At 46.7% G+C, this 22,439-nt stretch overlaps 1 protein-coding gene across 12 annotated transcripts in view; it reads right to left on the bottom strand.

Annotated features, from left to right (window-relative positions):
- Positions 1–22,439, bottom strand: part of LOC131943511 (DAZ-associated protein 1) — a 140,621-nt gene that overhangs the window by 46,762 nt on the left and 71,420 nt on the right. For all 12 annotated transcript variants that reach the window (XM_059303670.1, XM_059303669.1, XM_059303675.1 and 9 more), the window contains one exon: positions 4,001–4,030. In XM_059303670.1, coding sequence (XP_059159653.1) covers positions 4,001–4,030 — 30 coding nt within the window. The remainder of the gene's footprint in view (positions 1–4,000; positions 4,031–22,439) is intronic.

Here is a 22,439-nt window from a genome sequence, read left to right as displayed (position 1 = left end):
CAACAGAAAGACTGACCCAAAGAAAAAAAAACACATTAAAGACGAAAAAAAAAAGTCACGAATTTTTAAAAAGTCCAATTAAAATAAACCGGGAGTGATCTCCCCTAAACTTTCTCGAATATTCTTATATAAAATAACAGGGGATGGGAACTCGGGCTATAGACATGATTTTTAATCCATTTTAAATTCTTAAAGTTTTAAAAATAGAATAAAATCTGGTAGACAAATTAATTGCACACCAAGTGAACGCCAAATAAAAAAGCGCATAATAGTGCGCAATATTATTAGTACTTTAAAAATTTACATTAGTTTTTTGAGAAATCGGAAGTAGCGTAAATTACTACTTCCGGTCAACGGAAATTACTCAAAATTTAACAGAAGGTAGAGAATTAGATCTTTTACTTACATGTGAAATTTCATTTATCTATCTGAAATAGTACTCAAGTTATAGGCTTTTGAAAAATTCAAAGTAGGAAAAGTACCACTTCCGGTTATCGGAAATCGCTCAAAAGTTGATACGGATCTACGATTTTGATAAAATACTTATATATGAAATTTCATCAACCTAGCTGTAACGGTTCTCAAGTAATCGTGTTTACACACGGACAGACAGACAGACAGACACACACACACACAGACATACGGACAAGATTGCAAAATTATGTTTTTCCGTATCAGTGAGGTGTAAAACGTCGAGATTTGTAAAAATCTCGATTTTTTTTTTTGCACGATTACAATACTTTCTCTATACTTCGTATATACGAGAAAGTAAAAATGAAACAAAAATGACAAAAAAAAAAAAAAAATGACCAAAAAAAAAAATAACCACAACAAACCCACAACAAACCCACAACAAACCCACAACAAACCCACAACAAACCCACAACAAACCCAGCTGCGGTACGATGACGTAAGGCGGTCTAACAGGGAGGCAACAACAGGGGATATAACCAAAGAATTTCACACGAATTATCTACTGAATGAATTAATTGCGTCCCTTGAGTATAAATCCTACCAAAGTTGAGGCGGGAATTGTAACTGAGGGTGGGAACTGAAGGGGTTGAGGATGGTGAAGTGGTGTTGGTGGTTGTGGTGAAGTGGTGTTGGTGGTGGTGGTGAAGTGGTGTTGGTGGTGATGGTGAAGTGGTGTTGGTGGTGGTGGTGAAGTGGTGTTGGTGGTGGTGGTGAAATGGTGTGAGTGGTGGTGGTGAAATGGTGTGAGTGGTGATGGTGAAGTGGTGTTGGTGGTGATGGTGAAGTGGTGTTGGAAATGGTGGTGAAATGGTGTGAGTGGTGGTGGTGAAGTGGTGTGCGTGGTGATGGTGAAGTGGTGTTGGTGGTGATGGTGAAGTGGTGTGGGTGGTGGTGAAGTGGTGTGGGGGGGGGGGTGGTGAAGTGGTGTGGGTGGTGGTGATGAAGTGGTGTTGGGTGGGTGGTGGTGGTGAAGTGGTGTGTGGGGGGGGGGGGTGGTGAAGTGGTGTGGGTGGTGGTGATGAAGTGGTGTTGGGTGGGTGGTGGTGGTGAAGTGGTGTGGGTGGTAGTGTTGAAGTGGTGTCGGTGTTTGTGGTGAAGTGGTGTGGGTGGTGGTGGTGAAGTGGTGTGGGTGGTGAGGTGTGAGGCAATGTGTGTGTGGAGGTGTGAGGCAATGTGTGTGGAGGTGTGGAGGTGTGAGGCAATGTGTGTGTGGAGGTGTGAGGCAATGTGTGTGTGGAGGTGTCAGGCAATGTGTGTGTGGAGGTGTGGAGGTGTGGAGGTGTGAGGCAATGTGTGTGTGGAGGTGTGGAGGTGTGAGGCAATGTGTGTGTGGAGGTGTGGAGGTGTGGAGGTGTGAGGTAATGTGTGTGTGGAGGTGTGGGGCAATGTGTGTGTGGAGGTGTGAGGTAATGTGTGTGTGGAGGTGTGAGGCAACGTGTGTGTGGAGGTGTGAGGCAATGTGTGTGTGGAGGTGTGAGGCAATGTGTGTGTGGAGGTGTGAGGCAATGTGTGTGTGGAGGTGTGAGGCAATGTGTGTGTGGAGGTGTGAGGTAATGTGTGTGTGGAGGTGTGAGGCAACGTGTGTGTGGAGGTGTGAGGCAATGTGTGTGTGGAGGTGTGAGGCAATGTGTGTGTGGATGTGTGAGGCAATGTGTGTGTGGAGGTGTGAGGCAATGTGTGTGTGGAGGTGTGAGGCAATGTGTGTGTGGAGGTGTGGAGGTGTGGAGGTGTGAGGTAATGTGTGTGTGGAGGTGTGGAGGTGTGAGGCAATGTGTGTGTGGAGGTGTGGAGGTGTGGAGGTGTGAGGCAATGTGTGTGTGGATGTGTGGAGGTGTGAGGTAATGTGTGTGTGGAGGTGTGAGGCAATGTGTGTGTGGAGGTGTGAGGCAATGTGTGTGTGGAGGTGTGAGGCAATGTGTGTGTGGAGGTGTGAGGCAATGTGTGTGTGGAGGTGTGAGGCAATGTGTGTGTGGAGGTGTGAGGCAATGTGTGTGTGGAGGTGTGGAGGTGTGAGGCAATGTGTGTGTGGAGGTGTGAGGCAATGTGTGTGTGGAGGTGTGAGGCAATGTGTGTGTGGAGGTGTGAGGCAATGTGTGTGTGGAGGTGTGAGGCAATGTGTGTGTGGAGGTGTGGAGGTGTGGAGGTGTGAGGCAATGTGTGTGTGGAGGTGTGAGGCAATGTGTGTGTGGGGGTGTGAGGCAATGTGTGTGTGGAGGTGTGGAGGTGTGAGGTAATGTGTGTGTGGAGGTGTGAGGCAATGTGTGAAGCGAGGGTGATGACGACACGTTGAACTCGCCTGTTTGTGTGTGTGTGTGTGCTAGTATTGGGTGTGAGGGCGAGAGTGGAAGTGTGAAGGTAATGTGTGTGTGTGTGTGAGGTCCCGCCGCTTCTAATTAATAATTTCTTAAGCGCGCCATTAGCCGTGAAATCCTTTCTAATCGGTTGCACAAACAGACGACCAGACAGGGACCAGGCAATGACGTCATAGGAGAGGGGGGGGGGGTCTGTCAACATTCGGTAACCACGTGATGGAAATATTTCGCACATCATATGGAGGTCACGGGACCTAACGCTTAAAGGTGGACCTGACGCTAAAAGATAGACCTTATGCTAGAAGGTGGACCTAATGCTAAAAGATAGACCTTATGCTAGAAGGTTGACCTAATGCTAAAAGATAGACCTCTTGCTAGAAGGTTGACCTAACGCTAGAAGGTGGATCTAATGCTAGAAGGTTGACCTAATGCTAGAAGGTTGACCTAATGCTAGAAGGTGGACCTTACGCTAGAAGGTGGACCTAATGCTAGAAGGTTGACCTAACGCTAGAAGGTGGACCTAATGCTAGAAAGTTGACCCAACGCTAGAAGGTGGATCTAATGCTAGAAGGTTGACCTAATGCTAGAAGGTTGACCTAATGCTAGAAGATTGACCTAACGCTAGAAGGTTGACCTAATGCTAGAAGGTTGACCTAACGCTAGAAGGTGGACCTAATGCAAGAAGGTGGACCTAATGTTAGAAGGTTGACCTAATACTAAAAGGTGGACCTAACGCTTAAAAGTGGACCTAACGCTTAAAGGTGGACCTAACGCTTAAAGGTGGACCTAACGCTTACATGTGGACCTAACGCTTTAAGGTGGACCTAACGCTTAAAGATGGACCTAACGCTTAAAGGTGGACCTAACGCTTAAAGGTGGACCTAACGCTTACATGTAGACCTAACGCTTTAAGGTGGACCTAACGCTTAAAGGTGGACCTAACGCTTAAAGGTGGACCTAACGCTTAAAGGTGGACCTAACACTTAAAGGTGGACCTAACACTTACATGTGGACCTAACACTTAAAGGTGGACCTAACGCTTAAAGGTGGACCTAACACTTAAAGGTGGACCTAACGATAAAGGTGGACCTAACACTTAAATGTGGACCTAGAAGGTGGACCTAACACTTAAATGTGGACCTAGAAGGTGGACCTAACACTTAAATGTGGACCTAGAAGGTGGACCTAACGATAAAGGTGGACCTAACACTTACCTCGAGAACAGATCCCCCTGAGGGCATGAGCTGTGGATAGAGAAAAAAATCGGTGAGTTCTATGACGTCATAGGTCTTGTTCCAATAGAACAATGGTGGAATGTTGGTGTGTGGTGTGGTGTGTGGTGTGGTGTGTGGTGTGGTGTGTGGTGTGTGGTGTGTGGTGTGTGGTGTGTGGTGTGTGGTGTGTGGTGTGTGGTGTGGTGTGTGGTGTGTGGTGTGTGGTGTGTGGTGTGTGGTGTGTGGTGTGTGGTGTGGTGTGGTGTGTGGTGTGGTGTGGTGTGTGGTGTGTGGTGTGGTGTGGTGTGTGGTGTGGTGTGTGGTGTGTGGTGTGTGGTGTAATGTGGTATGTTTGTGTTAGAGTGGATGGATTAATTAATAAAAATAATTTTTTTAGAATTCCTATTAGGGTTGCCCCAATTAGCCGTCAGTTGACCTACTTATTTTAGCCTTAACCCACTTGTCAGATTGCAAGAGAAATGGAGAGCCACCCCAACACTCACAACAACCCCCCAACCCCACCACCCAGAATAAACACCCCAACCCCCACCACCCAGAATAAACCCTCCAACCCCATCCCTGACAACAACCCCGCCACCCCACCAGTACAAACTATTCACAGAACTAAGCGGTCTATTCACACAACTAGGCGGTCTATTCACACAACTAGGCTGTCTATTCACACAACTAGGCGGTCTATTGACACAACTAGGCGGTGTATTCACACAACGAGGCGGTCTATTCACACAACTAGGCGGTCTATTCACACAACTAGGTGGTCTATTCACACAACTAGGCGGTCTATTCACACAACTAGGCGGTGAAACAACTAGGCGGTCTATTCACACAACTAGGCGGTCTATTCACACAACTAGGCTGTCTATTCACACAACTAGGCGGTCTATTGACACAACTAGGCGGTCTATTCACACAACGAGGCGGTCTTTTCACACAACTAGGCGGTCTATTCACACAACTAGGTGGTCTATTCACACAACTAGGCGGTCTATTCACACAACTAGGCGGTGAAACAACTAGGCGGTCTTTTCACACAACTAGGCGGTGAAACAACTAGGCGGTCTTTTCACACAACTAGGCGGTGAAACAACTAGGTGGTCTATTCACACAACTAGGTGGTCTATTCACACAACGAGGCGGTCTATTCACATGTGGGGTCTGGGGGAGATTGTTGTGGTGGTGTGAAATGTGGTGGTGTAGGGTGTGGGGTGTAATGGTGTTGGATTTGCTGGTGTGGGGTGTGGTGGTGTGGGGTTGTGGTGGTGTGTGGTGGTGTGGAGTTGTGGGGTGTGGCACGTGGTGGTGTCAGGTGGTTTGGGGAGTTGTGTTGTAGTGTGGGATGGTGCGGGGTGGTGCGGGATGGTGCGGGATGGTGCGGGGTGGTGTGGGGTGGTGCGGGATGGTGCGGGATGGTGCGGGGTGGTGCAGGATGGTGCGGGATGGTGCGGGGTGGTGCGGGGTGGTGCGGGGTGGTGCGGGGTGGTGTGGGGTGGTGCGGGGTGGTGCGGGGTGGTGCGGGGTGGTGGATACACTTGCTACCAACAAAGGGCGGCAACAGCCCGCCTGCCGTGTGAAGAGAAAATCAATCCGCCCAAAGTAAAACCCAGTCGCCGGCCCTGAACAAACAGCTGCTAGCTGTGGCCAGAACAATGGCCCCGAGTCGACTCAATAGAGCGTGACGGTAGCCAGTGGGGCATGCTAAAATATTGCTCCAGCAATCCAGACTTCTTACTACAACAATGCCAGTTGATCGAAGCTCGTCGATTCTCAACACGGCCTCTAGGTATCGATACTCGGAAAAGCTTTTGAGAAAACATATTTGGTATCGATTCTGTTATTAGTACGTATTTTAGCTCGTTGAACACAGCCGAGGGAAAATCAGCTGATTCGACAGTACGATCGACAGTTACTGCCCGTGTGTGCCCGTGTCTGCCCGTGTCTGCCCGTCTCTGCCCGTCTCTGCCCATGCAGCTAGCGTTGATGCGTGCACCGGTTCAACCAACTTGCTCAAAGGTTGGCGCGTTCTTTGACGCCAGAAGGTATCGATACTTGCAAATATCAGCGAGGTATCGCCGTACGTTAGTGCAGCTAATCGATCACCGCACAGCGCACCGGAAATGTCAAAAGTTGCAGGGTAGGATGGTCGTTACCTACAGCCTGATGACGGTTAGGGCGTGGTGTGTGGGTCTTGTGTGTGGGTCTGGTGTGTGGGTCTTGTGTGTGGGTCTGATGTGTGGGTCTGGTGTGTGGGTCTGGTGTGTGGGTTTGGTGTGTGGGGTGTGTGGGTCTGGTGTGTGGGTCTGGTGTGTGGGTCTGGTGTGTGGGGTGTGTGTAGGGGATGTGTGAGGTCTGATATTCGGGTGCTGAGCAACGCGTCGTGTAATTAACTTTAACAAGCAATTAGTATGTTAATTGCCGGGTTACACCTGCCTTTGACTAATTAATGAATGAGAATCTTGAGGTCAGCTTGTGACCTTATAGACCTAGCAGTGTTCAGATATTCCCCATCCCACTTGGTGGGTCTATCGTGTTGTTTAATGGTCGATTACTAAGCCAAGAAGACATTTAAGACAGGCAATCAAGACAGACATTTAAGACAGACCCTCATTGAATTAAAAAGCCATTACGCACTACCAAAAAACAATTGAAATATGTTGATGAAATAAGCAGTGTTGTTCTATACAAGGGGAGAGAATACAAGGGGAGAGAATAAAACAAGAGCAGACGAGTAGGAAATGTCACATTATTTGTTAAAAACATGACCGGTAGGAAGTGACGTCAGAAAGTGAAACCAACCTTTGAGACAATATCTGTCAATCATTGACAGTCAAAGTCCATTGTCTATGTATCCACGTTCAGAGTATATGTATCACCTAACTACCACTCACTAACACACACCTAACTATCCCTCACCTAACTACCCCTCACCTAACTACCCCTGACTAACACACACATAACTACCCCTCACTAACACACACCTAACTACCACTCACCTAACTAACACTCACTACCACACACCTAACTAACCCACACCTAACTAAGCCTCACCTAACTATCCCTCATCTTACTAACACACATCTAACTACCCCTCACTAAACCTCACCTAACTAGCCCTCATCTAACTACCCCTCACTAAACCTCACCGAACTAGCCCTCACCTAACTAGCCCTCACCTAACTACCCCTCACTTAACTACCCCTCATCTAAATACCCCTCACTAACACACACCTAACTAACCCTCACTAACACACACCTAACTAGCCCTCATCTAACTACCCCTCACTAAACCTCACCTAACTAGCCCTCACCTAACTAGTCCTCACTTTACAACCCCTCACCTAACTACCCCTCACCTAACTACCCCTGACTAACACACACCTAACTACCCCTCACTAAACCTCACCTAACTAGCCCTCACCTAACTAGTCCTCACTTTACAACCCCTCACCTAACTACCCCTCATCTAAATACCCCTCACTACCCACACCTAACTTGCCCTCACTAACACACACCTAACTAGCCCTCACCTAACTAGCCCTCACTCAACTACCACTCACCTAACTACCCCTCACTACCCCTCACCTAATTACCCCTCACTAACACACAACTAACTACCCCTCACTTAACTACCCCTCACCTAACTACCCCTCACTAACACAGACCTAACTACTCCTCACTAACACACACCTAACTACCACTCACCAAAATACCCCTCACTAACACACAACTTACTACCCCTCACTTAACTACCCCTCACCTTACTACCCCCCACTAACACACACCTAACTACCCCTCACCTAACTAGCCTTCACTTAACTACCCCTCACCTAACTACCTCTCACCTAACTACCCCTCACTAACACACACCTAACTACCCCTCACTACCCCTCACCTAACTACCCCTCACTACCCCTCACTAACACACACCTAACTACCCCTCAATAACACACACCTAACTAGCCCTCACCTAACTACCCCTCACTACCCCTCACCTAACTACCCCCCACTAACACACACCTAACCAACCCCCCACTAACACACACTAAACTACCCCTCACTACCTCTCACCTAACTACCCCCCCCACTAACACACACCTAACTACCCCTCACCTAACTACCCCTCACTACCTCTCACCTAACTACCCCCCACTAACACACACCTAACTACCCCTCAATAACACACACCTAACTAGCCCTCACTTAACTACCCCTCACCTAACTACCTCTCACCTAACTACCCCTCACTAACACACACCTAACTACCCCTCACTAACACACACCTAACTACCCCTCACTACCCCTCACCTAACTACCCCTCACTACCCCTCACTAACACACACCTAACTACCCCTCAATAACACACACCTAACTAGCCCTCACCTAACTACCCCTCACTACCCCTCACCTAACTACCCCCCACTAACACACACCTAACCAACCCCCCACTAACACACACTAAACTACCCCTCACTACCTCTCACCTAACTACCCCCCCCACTAACACACACCTAACTACCCCTCACCTAACTACCCCTCACTACCTCTCACCTAACTACCCCCCACTAACACACACCTAACTACCCCTCAATAATACACACCTAACTAGCCCTCACTTAACTACCCCTCACCTAACTACCTCTCACCTAACTACCCCTCACTAACACACACCTAACTACCCCTCACTAACACACACCTAACTACCCCTCACTACCCCTCACCTAACTACCCCTCACTACCCCTCACTAACACACACCTAACTACCCCTCACTAACACACACCTAACTACCCCTCACCTAACTACCCCTAACTACCCCTCACTTAACTACCCCCCACTAACACACACCTAACTACCTCTCACTACCTCTCACCTAACTACCCCCCACTAACACACACCTAACTACCCCTCACCTAACTAACCCTCACTACCTCTCACCTAACTACCCCTCACTAACACACACCTAACTAGCCCTCACTTAACTACCCCTCACCTAACTACCCCTCACTACCCCTCACTTAACTACCCCCCACTAACGCACACCTAACTACCCCTCACCTAACTACCCCTCACTACCTCTCACCTAACTACCCCCACTAACACACACGTAACTACCCCTCACCTAACTACCCCTCACTACCTCTCACCTAACTACCCCCCACTAACACACCTAACTACCCCTCACCTAACTACCCCTCACTACCTCTCACCTAACTACCCCTCACTAACACACACCTAACTACCCTCACCTAACTACCCCTCACTACCCCTCACTTAACTACCCCCCACTAACACACCTAACTACCCCTCACCTAACTACCCCTCACTACCCCTCACCTAACTACCCCTCACTAACACACACCTAACTAGCCCTCACCTAACTACCTCTCACCTAACTACCCCTCACTAACACACACCTAACTACCCCTCACCTAACTACCCCTCACTACCCCTCACTAACACACACCTAACTACCCCTCACTAACACACATCTAACTACCCTCCACTAACACACCTCACTACCCCTCACTTAACTACCCCCACTAACACACACCTAACTACCCCTCACCTAACTACCCCTTGCTACCTCTCACCTAACTACCCTCCCACTAACACACACCTAACTACCCCCCCCCCCACTAATACACACCTAACGTATTCAACTAACAAGTTTCTGAGCCTGCAGGTGCAGTACAATTAAATTTTAGATTTAAACAAATCCTACCCCACCACCCCACCCCACCCCCCACCCCACCCCACCACCCCACCCCACCACCCCGTCCTGTCAGACTTTAATGGCGCCATCAGCTAAGCAGGTACACCGGCAATGCCCGATCAAAACGAAAACGGAAGTGGAAATGTTTATTGCATTTTAAAACAATTGGAGCACTTTTGTTCAGTGCCAAGCAACGTGTGTGTGTGTGTTTGTATGAAAATGTGTGTGTTTGTGTATGAAAATGTGTGTGTTTGTGTGAAAATGTGTGTGTTTGTAGGAAAATGTGTGCATTTGTATAAAAATGTGTGTTTGTATGAAAATGTGTGTTTGTATGAAAATGTGTGTTTGAATGAAAATGTGCGTATTTGTATGAAAATGTGTGTTTGTATGAAAATGTGTGTGTTTGAATGAAAATGTGTGTGTTTGTATGAAAATGTGTGTGTGTTTGTATAAAAATGTGTGTGTGTGTTTGAGTGAAAATGTGTGTGTGTGTGTGTGTTTATCTAAGCACTGAGTGATAGTTGTGGGGGTAGATGTAGTTGAGTTGTGTGCGTGTTGAGGGGTTGTTTGTGTTGTGCGAGTATATGTGAATGTTTTTGTGTGCGTGTACATGTACCAAGATGGCTGAACTAAGGCAGGTATCAAGATGGCTGCCAATGTGCACATCTGACCTTTTAATCAATTAAAAGACACATACACACACAACGACCATGTACACATAAAACGACCATGTACACACACAACGTCCCATGTACACACACTTAGACACATGTACACAATCACACCCCTCTCCAACACGCCCAATCTCTCAGACCACCCCCTCCCCTCCCCTAAAATTACATGTCTACGTTGTTCAAGCTAAAACCGAAGTTTAAAAAAAAACATTTAATTATATTTTAATCAAGTATTAAAATTAACTCAATGTTCTGCTTGTTTCAAATTAAAATTCTGCCCTCCTTCTTACCCCTCCAATCCCCCCCCCCTATACCTCCAACTTTACTCCCCCCCCCCTATACCTCCAACTTTACTCCCCATCTTAAAATTAATTTTCTCGCACATAATTGGCGCGGTGGCGAGAGATCCAAGGGGAGTAATTTGTCAAACGTATCAATGCGGAGTTCTCCCCCCCCCCCCCATCTGTTTGTGTCACGTGGTAATTGGCAGTTTAAAAACAAGTGAATCCATCGCTGACAAGCAACACCGACTTTAGGGATGTTCACAGGGCTAATCTGTTACATCGTGCTGATATATCATCTTGTTATATCGTGGTGTTATATCATCTTGTTATATCGTGCTGTTATATCATCTTGTTATATCGTGTTGTTATATCTTGTTGTTATATCGTCTTGTTATATCATATTGTTATATCTTGTTATATCGTGTTGTTATATCATCTTGTTATATCGTGTTGTTATATCTTGTTATATTATGCGCTGTTACAATTTGTTACATCCTGTGATGTGAAGGGGAATGGGTAGCGGTAAGGGATTCAGATTTTACCAGCTATAGCTTCTACGCCTAGCTATATATATATATATATATATATATATATATATATATATATATATATATATATATATATATATATATATATATATATATATATATATATATACATAAATATAATCAATAAAAAATATTGGCCAACCATGATCGAGGTTCATGAATATTCATCCCATGCCCTGGGCGTTCAGTTATAAAACAATTTATAAGATCTTGTCTAAATGTTATGTATTTTTAGAGTGACCATTGGCTTGTGTTGAAATCAGCCCCATTGTGTGGTCAACAGATTTGTAAGTTCAAGATTACATCACGTGATGCAGGCATGACCCACATGCCGCCAGTGTTCTTATCTCCCCTGTCTTTGGTTATTTTTAGGACGCTTACAGGCAGCTAGATGCATTCGTTGGAAATTTAGGATTATATCAAAATATTAGGGTTGTATACCAGAACGTTAGGATTATATCAAATATTAGGGTTGTATACCAAAACGTTAGGATTATATCACAATATTAGGGTTGTATACCAAAACGTTAGGATTATATCAAAATATTAGGGTTGTATACCAAAACGTTAAGATTATATCAAAATATTAGGGTTGTATACCAAAACGTTAGGATTATATCAAAATATTAGGGTTGTATACGAAAACGTTAGGGTTATATCAAAATATTAGGGTTGTATACCAAAACGTTAGGATAGTATCAGAATATTAGGGTTATTGTAAATAGAATGTTAGGATTATATCAATGCGATGGAGATGGGTGAGGCTGGATTGATGGGTGAGGTGATGGGGTGGGTAGGGTCGGGGAGATGGGGTGGGTGGGGCGAGGTGATGGGGTGGGTGGGGTGAGGTGATGGGGTGGGTGGGGTGAGGTGATGGGGTGGGTGGGTGGGGTGAGGTGATGGGGTGGGTGGGTGGGGTGAGGTGATGGGGTGGGTGGGTGGGGTGAGGTGATGGGGTGGGTGGGGTGAGGTGATGGGGTGGGGTGGGTGGGGTGAGGTGATGGGGTGGGTGGGGTGAGGTGATGGGGTGGGTGGGTGGGGTGAGGTGATGGGGTGGGTGTGTGGGGTGAGGTGATGGGGTGGGTGGGGTGAGGTGATGGGGTGGGTGGGGTGAGGTGATGGGGTGGGTGGGGTGAGGAGATGGGGTGGGTGGGGTGAGGTGATGGGGTGGGTGGGGTGAGGAACATGGTGCTAAACGTTTGTCCGGAAGAAACACAATAAGTTGTTGTACAGGTAAATAACGTCAGCCCGAGGGTGGGGGGGGGGGGGGGGAATAACGTCTGCGTTCTTGGAGTCAATGGTGGAAAGGGGGGAAGGGAAGATAACGTGTTGTGTGAGTGATGGCAGACGGAGGGGGGTGGGACGGAATGTGTGGTGTGAGTTACAGGAAAACCAAGGGCTGTAACTGCAGAGCAGAAAATTAGTTTCAAAAGATGACGCGATTAGAGAGGTGTCAGGTTAGTTTTGTAAAAAGTGGCCGAAAGTTGAGTGAAATCTAGCCCTAACCCTAACCATAACCCTAGCCCTAGCCGTAACCCTAACCCTAACCCTAACCCTAGCCCTAGCCCTAGCCGTAACCCTAACCCTAACCCTAACCCTAACCCTAACCCAAACCCAAACCCAAACCCAAACCCAAACCCAAACCCTAACCCTAACCCTAACCCTAACCCTATCCCCAACTCAAATCCTCATCCTAATGATAATTATAACCATAATCCTAATCCTAACCCTAACCCTTACCCATAAAGCAAAACGTTGAGTGAAATCTAGCCCTAACTCTAACCCTAACCCTAACCATAACCCTAACCCTAATCCTAACCCTAACCCTAACCCTAACCCTAACCCTAACCCTAACCCTAACCCTAACCCTAACCCTAACCCTAACCCTAACCCTAACCCTAACCCTAACCCTAACCCTAACCCTAACCCTAACCATAACCATAACCATAACCATAACCCTAACCCTAACCCTAACCCTATCCCAACTCAAACCCTAATCCTAATCATAATTATAACCCCAATCCTAATCCTAACCTAATCCTAATCCTAATCCTAATCCTAATCCTAATCCTAATCCTAACCCTAACCCTAAATCTAACCCTAACCCTAACCCTAACCCTAATCCTAACCCTAACCCTAATCCTAATCCTAATCCTAATCCTAATATTAATCCTAATCCTAATCCTAATCCTAATCCTATACCTAATCCTAATCCTAATCCTTATCCTAATCCTAATCCTAATCCTAATCCTAATCCTAATCCTAATCCTAATCCTAATCCTAATCCTAATCCTAATCCTAACCCTAACCCTAACCCTAACCCTAACCCCAAAGCAAAAAGTTGACTGAAATCTAATCCTAATCCTAACCCTAACCCAAACTAAGCACCTGCACATGACAGAAAAAAACAACAATGAATGACGTCATGAGCCCCACGTGCAGCCAGGTTTAGATTTTAAAAACTTGAATCAGTCTGCAAGACATGAAAGAAAATTAAAAGCCGGGTGCAAGTTTTTGATCAACTCGTGATTTATTTACCTCCCCTTGTTGACCCAGAACACCTGAGAGACCGGAAGTTGGTCATTCTTCTCGTCAACTTCTCGTCAACTTCTCGTCAACTTCTCGTTGACTTCTCGTTCTGCCAGACCTCACGAGACATGAAGATACCAAACGGGACCCAATGGGACCCGATAGACCCTAATGGGACCCGATAGACCCTATGGGACCTCATGAGACAATGATAGACCCTAATGGGACCTTATGAGACCTGGCACTGGAAACTATAAAATAGCCCATCGCCTGACCTACTTTATCCCACCCCTCGCCTGACCTACTTTATCCCGCCCCTCGCCTGACCTACTTTATCCCACCCCTCGTCTGACCTACTTTATCCCGCCCCTCGCCTGACCTACTTTATCCCACCCCTCCCCTGACCTACTTTATCCCACCCCGCCCCTCACCTGACCTACTTTATCCCACCCCTCCCCTGACCTACTTTATCCCGCCCCGCCCCTCGCCTGACCTACTTTATCCCACCCCTCGTCTGACCTACTTTATCCCACCCCTCCCCTGACCTACTTTATCCCGCCCCGCCCCTCGCCTGACCTACTTTATCCCACCCCTCGCATGACCTACTTTATCCCACCCCTCGCCTGACCTACTTTATCCCACCCCTCGCCTGACCTACATCGCAAGTGACGGGAGTGGCTTAGGGTGTGGCATCAGGTAATCGGGGAATTAAAAAATCATTGGATGAGGAAAGCCGCTATTGATTTCTATTTATTCACAGTTGGGGGGGGGGGGGGGGGGGGGCGTGAGGGGTGGGGGGCGTGAGGGGTGGGGGGGGGGGGGTGGGGGGGTAAAGAAAATGGGAGCGAAGAGGTGTTGAGATTGCAATAACGTAATGTAACCATAACCAGCTATAAAGTAATGTAACCATAACCAGCTATAAAGTAATGTAACCATAACCAGCAATAAAGTAATGTAGCCATAACCAGCTATAAAGTAATGAAACCATAACCAGCTATAAAGTAATGTAACCATAACCAGCAATAAAGTAATGTAACCATAACCAGCAATAAAGTAATGTAGCCATAACCAGATATAAAGTAATGTAACCATAACCAGCTATAAAGTAATGTAACCATAACCAGCTATAAAGTAATGTAACTATAACTAACTAGCTCTTCAAATGTTTAATGACAGTTAATATTGCTGTCGCCTAGCTAATATTGCTGTCTAGCTAGTATTGCTGTCGCCTAGCTAGTGTTGCTAACCTGCTAGCACTAGCTACAGCTCACGTGTGTCACGTGTAACAAATGTTATTGATGACGTAGAGAATGTATGGGAAGATAGAAATAAAAAAAAATTCATAAAAAACGTTTTAATAACAAGCTTTTATGTAATGATGCACTAAAAAGTAGAAAATAAATTATAGACTACTATTTAAATAACTATAAAGAAAAGCGTGGGTCACTTTAGTATCTATTGGATACCTTTACTAATGTTAAGGAAGACACCCACGCTTTTCTTTATAGTTATTTAAATAGTAGTCTATAATTTATTTTCTACTTTTTAGTGCATCATTACATAAAAGCTTGTTATTAAAACGTTTTTTATGAATTTTTTTTTCAGTACTTTACATGTTTTATCTACAATAGAGTTACATGACTAAAAACCATTGCGCGCCTACTGAATATCACGTTCAGTAGGCGCGCAATGGTTTTTGAACGCAGCCATTACGTGGTCGTGATGGCGCAGCTATTGATGACGCGTGTGGTGTGGTTGGCTAGACATGCCTACTAATTCGGTCCAAATTTTAATTAATTCATAAAAAATCAATTAGGCATCCAATTAAGTCAAATTTAGTTTCAGATTGCATTGTCTTCATGTCTTGACCCACGTGCCAACTGTGAATCGTGTCGGTCAAGTAGAACTGTCCGAATTTTCACTCCTGCGTTTCCGTCTAGACTGACGACAGACTGTCGACTGACGACTTACGACAGAGGAAGTGAGTTAAATAAAAGCTTGTAAAAACAGACAGAAATAGCTCAGGCACTACGCAATGGGGTCGGGAACGGACAGGGGCAGATTGGGTCAGGGTCAAGGTAAACAGTAACACAGGGTCAAGGTCAGGGTCAACAGTGGCCCCCAGGGTCAGGGTCAACAGTAACACCCAGGGTCAGGGTCAACAGTCACACCCAGGGTCAGGGTCAACAGTCACACCCAGGGTCAGGGGCAACAGTAACACCCAGGGTCAGGGTCAACAGTCACACCCAGGGTCAGGGTCAACAGTCACACCCAGGGTCAGGGTCACACCCAGGAGGAAACCTGGAACGTGTATGTGTGTACATGTTTGCCGTTGAGTTTATAGCAGTACATAGCAAGTACACTTAGTGTACACATAGCAAGTACACTTAGTGTACACATAGCAAGTACACTTAGTGTACACAAAGCAAGTAAACTTAGTGTACACATAGCAAGTACACTTAGTGTACACATAGCAAGTACACTTAGTGTACACATAGCAAGTACACTTAGTGTACACATAGCAAGTACACTTAGTCTACACATAGCAAGTACACTTAGTGTACACATAGCAAGTACACTTAGTGTACACATAGCTAGTACACTTAGTGTACACATAGCTAGTACACTTAGTGTACACATAGCTAGTACACTTATTGTACACATAGCTAGTACACTTAGTGTACACATAGCTAGTACACTTAGTGTACACAGGTAGGTATGCGGGGGGGGGGGGGGGCGGGAGAAACATTTAATTTCCAATTTTCATCTTGTCTCTGACCTAGTTATTGCCCTTTTAAACCAAGGGGGGTAATTTATGTCTTCAATATCTTTGAGTTGTCCACCCTTCCGTTTGTTGTTCCGTAACAAACCCCATTTGCAACAAACCAATACAAACCGAATAGAAACCAAACGCAAATACAAACACAGAAATAACAAATTATTGATATTTATTTTCAAAACACACATCGTTGATTTAAACTAGAGATTAGAAAAATCTAATTTGATTCGAGTTAGACTGCACGGGGAGGGGGGGGGTACAGACAAACCCACAGGAGTGGTGGGGTGTGTGGGGTGTGTGGGGTGTGTGGGGTGTGTGGTTGAGGTAGAGGTCGGATTATCTGCTTTAGAACTTTGTGGCTGCCCTTGTTTTCTAAATGAGCTGAATTAATTAATTAAAAAATCTCGATGTGACCTAACTAATCAATCGCTATCATTAATAAATGATGGCTTGAGACCGGAATCTTCCGGCTACCCACGGCATGGCACGGTGCGATCTTCTTAAGAAAAGTTTCGCTTGTATTGTGTGCGTGCGTGCGTGTGTGTGTGCGCCTGTGTGTCATATTTGTGTGTGTGTGCGTGTGTATGTGTGCGTGTGTGTGCGCGTGTGTGTGCGTGTGTGTGTGCGTGTGTGTGCGTGTGTGTGCGTGTGTGCGTGTGAGTGTGTGTGTACGCTTGCGTGTGCGTGTGCGTGTGTGTGTGTGCGTGTATGTGTATATGTGTGTGTGTGTGCTTGCGTGTGCGCGTGTGTGTGACTGTATGTGCGTGTGTGTGTGTGCGTGTGTGTGTGTGTGTGCGTGTGTGTGTGAAGGTTTGATGTGGCCAGCCCATGAGGCACATGTGCGTGCAGGGAGAGATAACTCCTTGAAGCGACTAGCGGCGACGACTCTCTAAAGATTTGTGCACCGATCACAACAGACGGTCTAAGGGGAAACAATTACAGTTAATAAAGCCTAGACTGGCTCTTACGTCCCCTGAAGACTTCGTTAGTCAGGAGTGGGACTGGGAGCATTTGAAACGTTGTTTTTATGGAGGTTTGTGTGTGGGGTCGTGTGTGGGGTCGTGTGTGGGGTCGTGTGTGGGGTCGTGTGTGGGGTCGTGTGTGGGGTCGTGTGTGGGGTCGTGTGTGGGGTCGTGTGTGGGGTCGTGTGTGGGGTCGTGTGTGGGGTCGTGTGTGGGGTCGTGTGTGTGGTCGTGTGTGGGGTCATGTGTGGGGTCGTGTGTGGGGTCGTGTGTGGAGGTTGTGGGAATAATCTTTTGTCATTTCATGACACGCTGGTAGGCTCACATCTGACACAAGGCTCCTGATGACAGATGTCACAAGGCTCCTGATGACAGATGTCACAAGGCTCCTGATGACAGATGTCACAAGGCTCCTGATGACAGATGTCACAAGGCTCCTGATGACATCTGACACAAGGCTCCTGATGACAGATGTCACAAGGCTCCTGATGACATCTGACACAAGGCTCCTGATGACAGATGTCACAAGGCTCCTGATGACATCTGACACAAGGCTCCTGATGACATCTGACACAAGGCTCCTGATGACAGATGTCACAAGGCTCCTGATGACATCTGACACAAGGCTCCTGATGACATCTGACACAAGGCTCCTGATGACAGATGTCACAAGGCTCCTGATGACATCTGACACAAGGCTCCTGATGACAGATGTCACAAGGCTCCTGGTGACAGATGTCACAAGGCTCCTGATGACATCTGACACAAGGCTCCTGATGTCAGATGTCACAAGGCTCCTGATGACAGATGTCACAAGGCTCCTGATGACATCTGACACAAGGCTCCTGATGACAGATGTCACAAGGCTCCTGATGACAGATGTCACAAGGCTCCTGATGACCCTAGTAACTGACATGTCCCAATGGTTTATTCTGCCATTTTAGTTCTTGACCCGACAAACAAATCTAAAGCATGACGTGGCAATAAGTCCCAAGTTCAAGGTCGTTTATATGTTTTCTACGGACTTTTATATGACACCATCACACCCCGACACACCGACTGGCAAGTGACACACCGACTGACACGTGACACACCGACAAGTGACACATAGAATGACACGTGACACACCGACTGGCAAGTCACACACCGACTGACACGTGACACACCGACAAGTGACACATAGAATGACACGCTGCTTGTGCGCTCCCAGCAGATCCACCCATCCACCCATCCACCCATCCACCCATCCACCCATCCACCCATCCACATTTCTCGTATTTGCTCCAACAAAAAATCTCGTTTTCCCCAGCGCTCGCATATGACGTCATGACGTCTGCCCATTATGAGGGCACATTGCACGAGTCAACCAATCAAAGACGAAGCTGCCCTCAACATCCGGGAAAGAGAACACTTCCGTTCTGAGACGGAAACCATTAGTTCTCTCCCTTTTTTATGCAGCTCTTCCATCAATTGACTGGGACGCAGTTGTCCGGCATTTCTGTCTTGCCGGCTCTTGACCGGCATTTCTGTCTTGCCGGCTCTTGACCGGCGCTTCTGTCTTGCCGGCTCTTGACCGGCGCTTCTGTCTAGCCGGCTCTTGACCGGCGCTTCTGTCTTGCCGGCTGATTCCGGCATTTGTGTCTTGCCGGCGTTTGTGTATTTTATTTGTTTGCTCGCAGTAGATCGATCATAAAATATTGTGTGACAGTTTTGTGTGGTGGTGTGTGAGAGTTTTGTGTGAGGGTGTGTGAGAGTTTTGTGTGGTGGTGTGTGAGAGTTTTGTGTGGTGGTGTGTGAGAGTTTTGTGTGGGGGTGTGTGAGAGTTTTGTGTGGTGGTGTGTGAGAGTTTTGTGTGAGGGTGTGTGAGAGTTTTGTGTGGTGGTGTGTGAGAGTTGTGTGTGGTGGTGTGTGAGAATTTTGTGTGGTGGTGTGTGAGAGTTGTGTGTGGTGTTTGAGATTTGTGTGTGGTGTGTGAAAGTTGGGTGTGGTGTGTAAGAGTTTAGTGTGGTGTGTGTGAGTTGTGTGTGGTGTGTGAGAGTTTTATGACGGGTATTTGTTAGCGTTACAACCTGGCTCTGACAGACGTGACAATCTGACAGACGTGACAATGTACCAGACGTGACAATGTACCAGACGTGACAATCTACCAGACGTGACAATCTACCAGACGTGACAATGTACCAAACGTGACAATGTACCAGACGTGACAATGTACCAGACGTGACAATCTACCAGACGTGACAATGTACCAGACGTGACAATGTACCAGACGTGACAATGTACCAGACGTGACAATGTACCAGACGTGACAATGTACCAGACGTGACAATGTACCAGACGTGACAATCTGACAGACGATCTCATGACCCACTGACATTTTGATTCCGTGCAGGTTATTGATTACGTCCCGCAGAACCCAACAATGTGCGTACACAGGCATTGTGTACATAAAGTACACATGCATTGTGTACATAAAGTACACAGGCATTGTGTACATAAAGTACACAGGCATTGTGTATATTAAGTACACAGATATTGTGTACATAAAGTACACAGGCATTGTGTACATAAAGTACACAGATATTGTGAACATAAAGTACACAGATATTGTGTACATAAAGTACACAGGCATTGTGTACACAAAGTACACAGATATTGTGTACATAAAGTACACAGATATTGTGTACATAAAGTACACAGATATTGTGTACATAAAGTACACAGATATTGTGTACATAAAGTACACAGATATTGTGTACATAAAGTACACAGATATTGTGTACATAAAGTACACAGATATTGTGTACATAAAGTACACAGATATTGTGTACATAAAGTACACAGATATTGTGAACATAAAGTACACAGGCATTGTGTACCGGTACAGTCGATGTACCGGTACAGTTGATGTACAGTCGATAGGGTAGCACAGAGTGAATAATGACGTACCGGTGTGTAGAGATATGACGCGTATGTGTCGTCATACGTCAGAGCCAGGTAGGAGGCCACACCGTCATCCATGGGACCTGTCGCAGGATCTCCACAGATAATCCACACGTTTATCCACAGGTTATCCACAGGTTTATCCACAGGTTATCCACACGTTATCCACAGGTTATCCACACGTTATCCACAGGTTATCCACAGGTTTATCCACAGGTTATCCACACGTTATCCACAGGTTATCCACAGGTTTATCCACAGGTTATCCACACGTTATCCACAGGTTATCCACACGTTATCCACAGGTTATCCACAGGTTTATCCACAGGTTATCCACAGGTTATCCACAGGTTATCCACAGGTTATCCACAGGTTATCCACAGGTTATCCACAGGTTATCCACAGGTTATCCACAGGTTATCCACAGGTTATCCACAGGTTATCCACAGGTTATCCACGCAAACTGGACTGTCCCAGGCACAACGTGTTTGCGTGTTGGATAGCGGGAGGCGACTGATGCAAAACTAATCGGTGTGTAGTGTAGACCACCTCACCACCTCACCACCTCACCACCCCAAAGCTGATGAGTTACCTCAGCATCACGACCTCATTTGCATAATTAATTTGTCGGATGAATGGTCAGCCTCTAAGAACGTCGGCAAGAGGTTATGTGCTTCATTAATTAACTTTTCGGATTAGGCAAATATTATATAATTAAGATGTGTAGGTAAGTGGAATAGGGAGGCTGGTGGATTTGGTGGATTTGGTGGATTTGGTGGATTTGGTGTGTAGGGGTGGGGGATTTTGTGGATTTGGTGTGTAGGGGTGGGGGATTTGGTGGATTTGGTGTGTAGGGGTGGGGGATTTGGTGGATTTGGTGGATTTGGTGTGTAGGGGTGGGGGATTTGGTGGATTTGGTGGATTTGGTGTGTAGGGGTGGGGGATTTGGTGGATTTGGTGTGTAGGGGTGGGGGATTTGGTGGATTTGGTGGATTTAGTGGATTTAGTGTGTAGGGGTGGGGGATTTGGTGGATTTGGTGGATTTGGTGTGTAGGGGTGGGGGATTTTGTGGATTTGGTGTGTAGGGGTGGGGGATTTGGTGGATTTGGTGGATTTGGTGTGTAGGGGTGGGGGATTTGGTGGATTTGGTGTGTAGGGGTGGGGGATTTGGTGGATTTGGTGGATTTAGTGGATTTAGTGTGTAGGGGTGGGGGTCTGGTGGATTTGGTGGATTTAGTGGATTTAGTGTGTAGGGGTGGGGGTCTGGTGGATTTGGTGTGTAGGGGTGGGGGTCTGGTGGATTTGGTGGATTTGGTGTGTAGGGGTGGGGGTCTGGTCCAGGCATCTCTTCGCCCCCCCCCCCCCCAACGAAATGGAATTCATATACAAAATACATACTTTTGACAGTGTCCGCCCCCCCCCACTGTTCCCCCCTCTCCCCCCACTTTCCCCCACTCTCCCCCCACTTTCCCCCACTCTCTCCCCACTCCCATCCAGGTCCTGAGAGACCGATAAACCTGGATACGAACAAGTGACTTGCGACTTCAAGTGGAGATAACTCCAGTTCTCCTCTGGCCGGCCTTTGATTGTCGCCCCTTTTAATTTCTGACGTCGCCTATTGACGATGGTAGACACTGGACGTGCTCGCGCATGCTGGCAGATTACAGGCAGACGAGGATGGAACGAGGGCCGGGCATGACAGAGAGGGGGGCTAATCATGACCAAATGGCTATACAAAAATCACTAAATAATGGAGAGCAGTTTCTGTATAGAATACAGCTCGTTTGTAATATACGTTTTATATCAAAACTTAATTTATAATATACGTTTGTATCAAGCTAATTTATAATAGACAAGCACCAGACAAGCACCAGACAAGCACCAGACAAGCACCAGACAAGCACCAGACAAACACCAGACAAGCACCAGACAAGCACCAGACAAGCACCAGACAAGCACCAGACAAGCACCAGACAAGCACCAGACAAGCA

This window comes from Physella acuta, unplaced genomic scaffold (genome assembly GCF_028476545.2).
Source record: "Physella acuta isolate Inbredline_101_S28 unplaced genomic scaffold, ASM2847654v3 ptg000457l, whole genome shotgun sequence".
In the NCBI taxonomy this organism is placed as follows: Eukaryota; Metazoa; Mollusca; class Gastropoda; family Physidae; genus Physella; species Physella acuta.
Note: the sequence above shows the minus strand (reverse complement) of the source record. Positions and strands in the feature narration are given on the sequence as shown.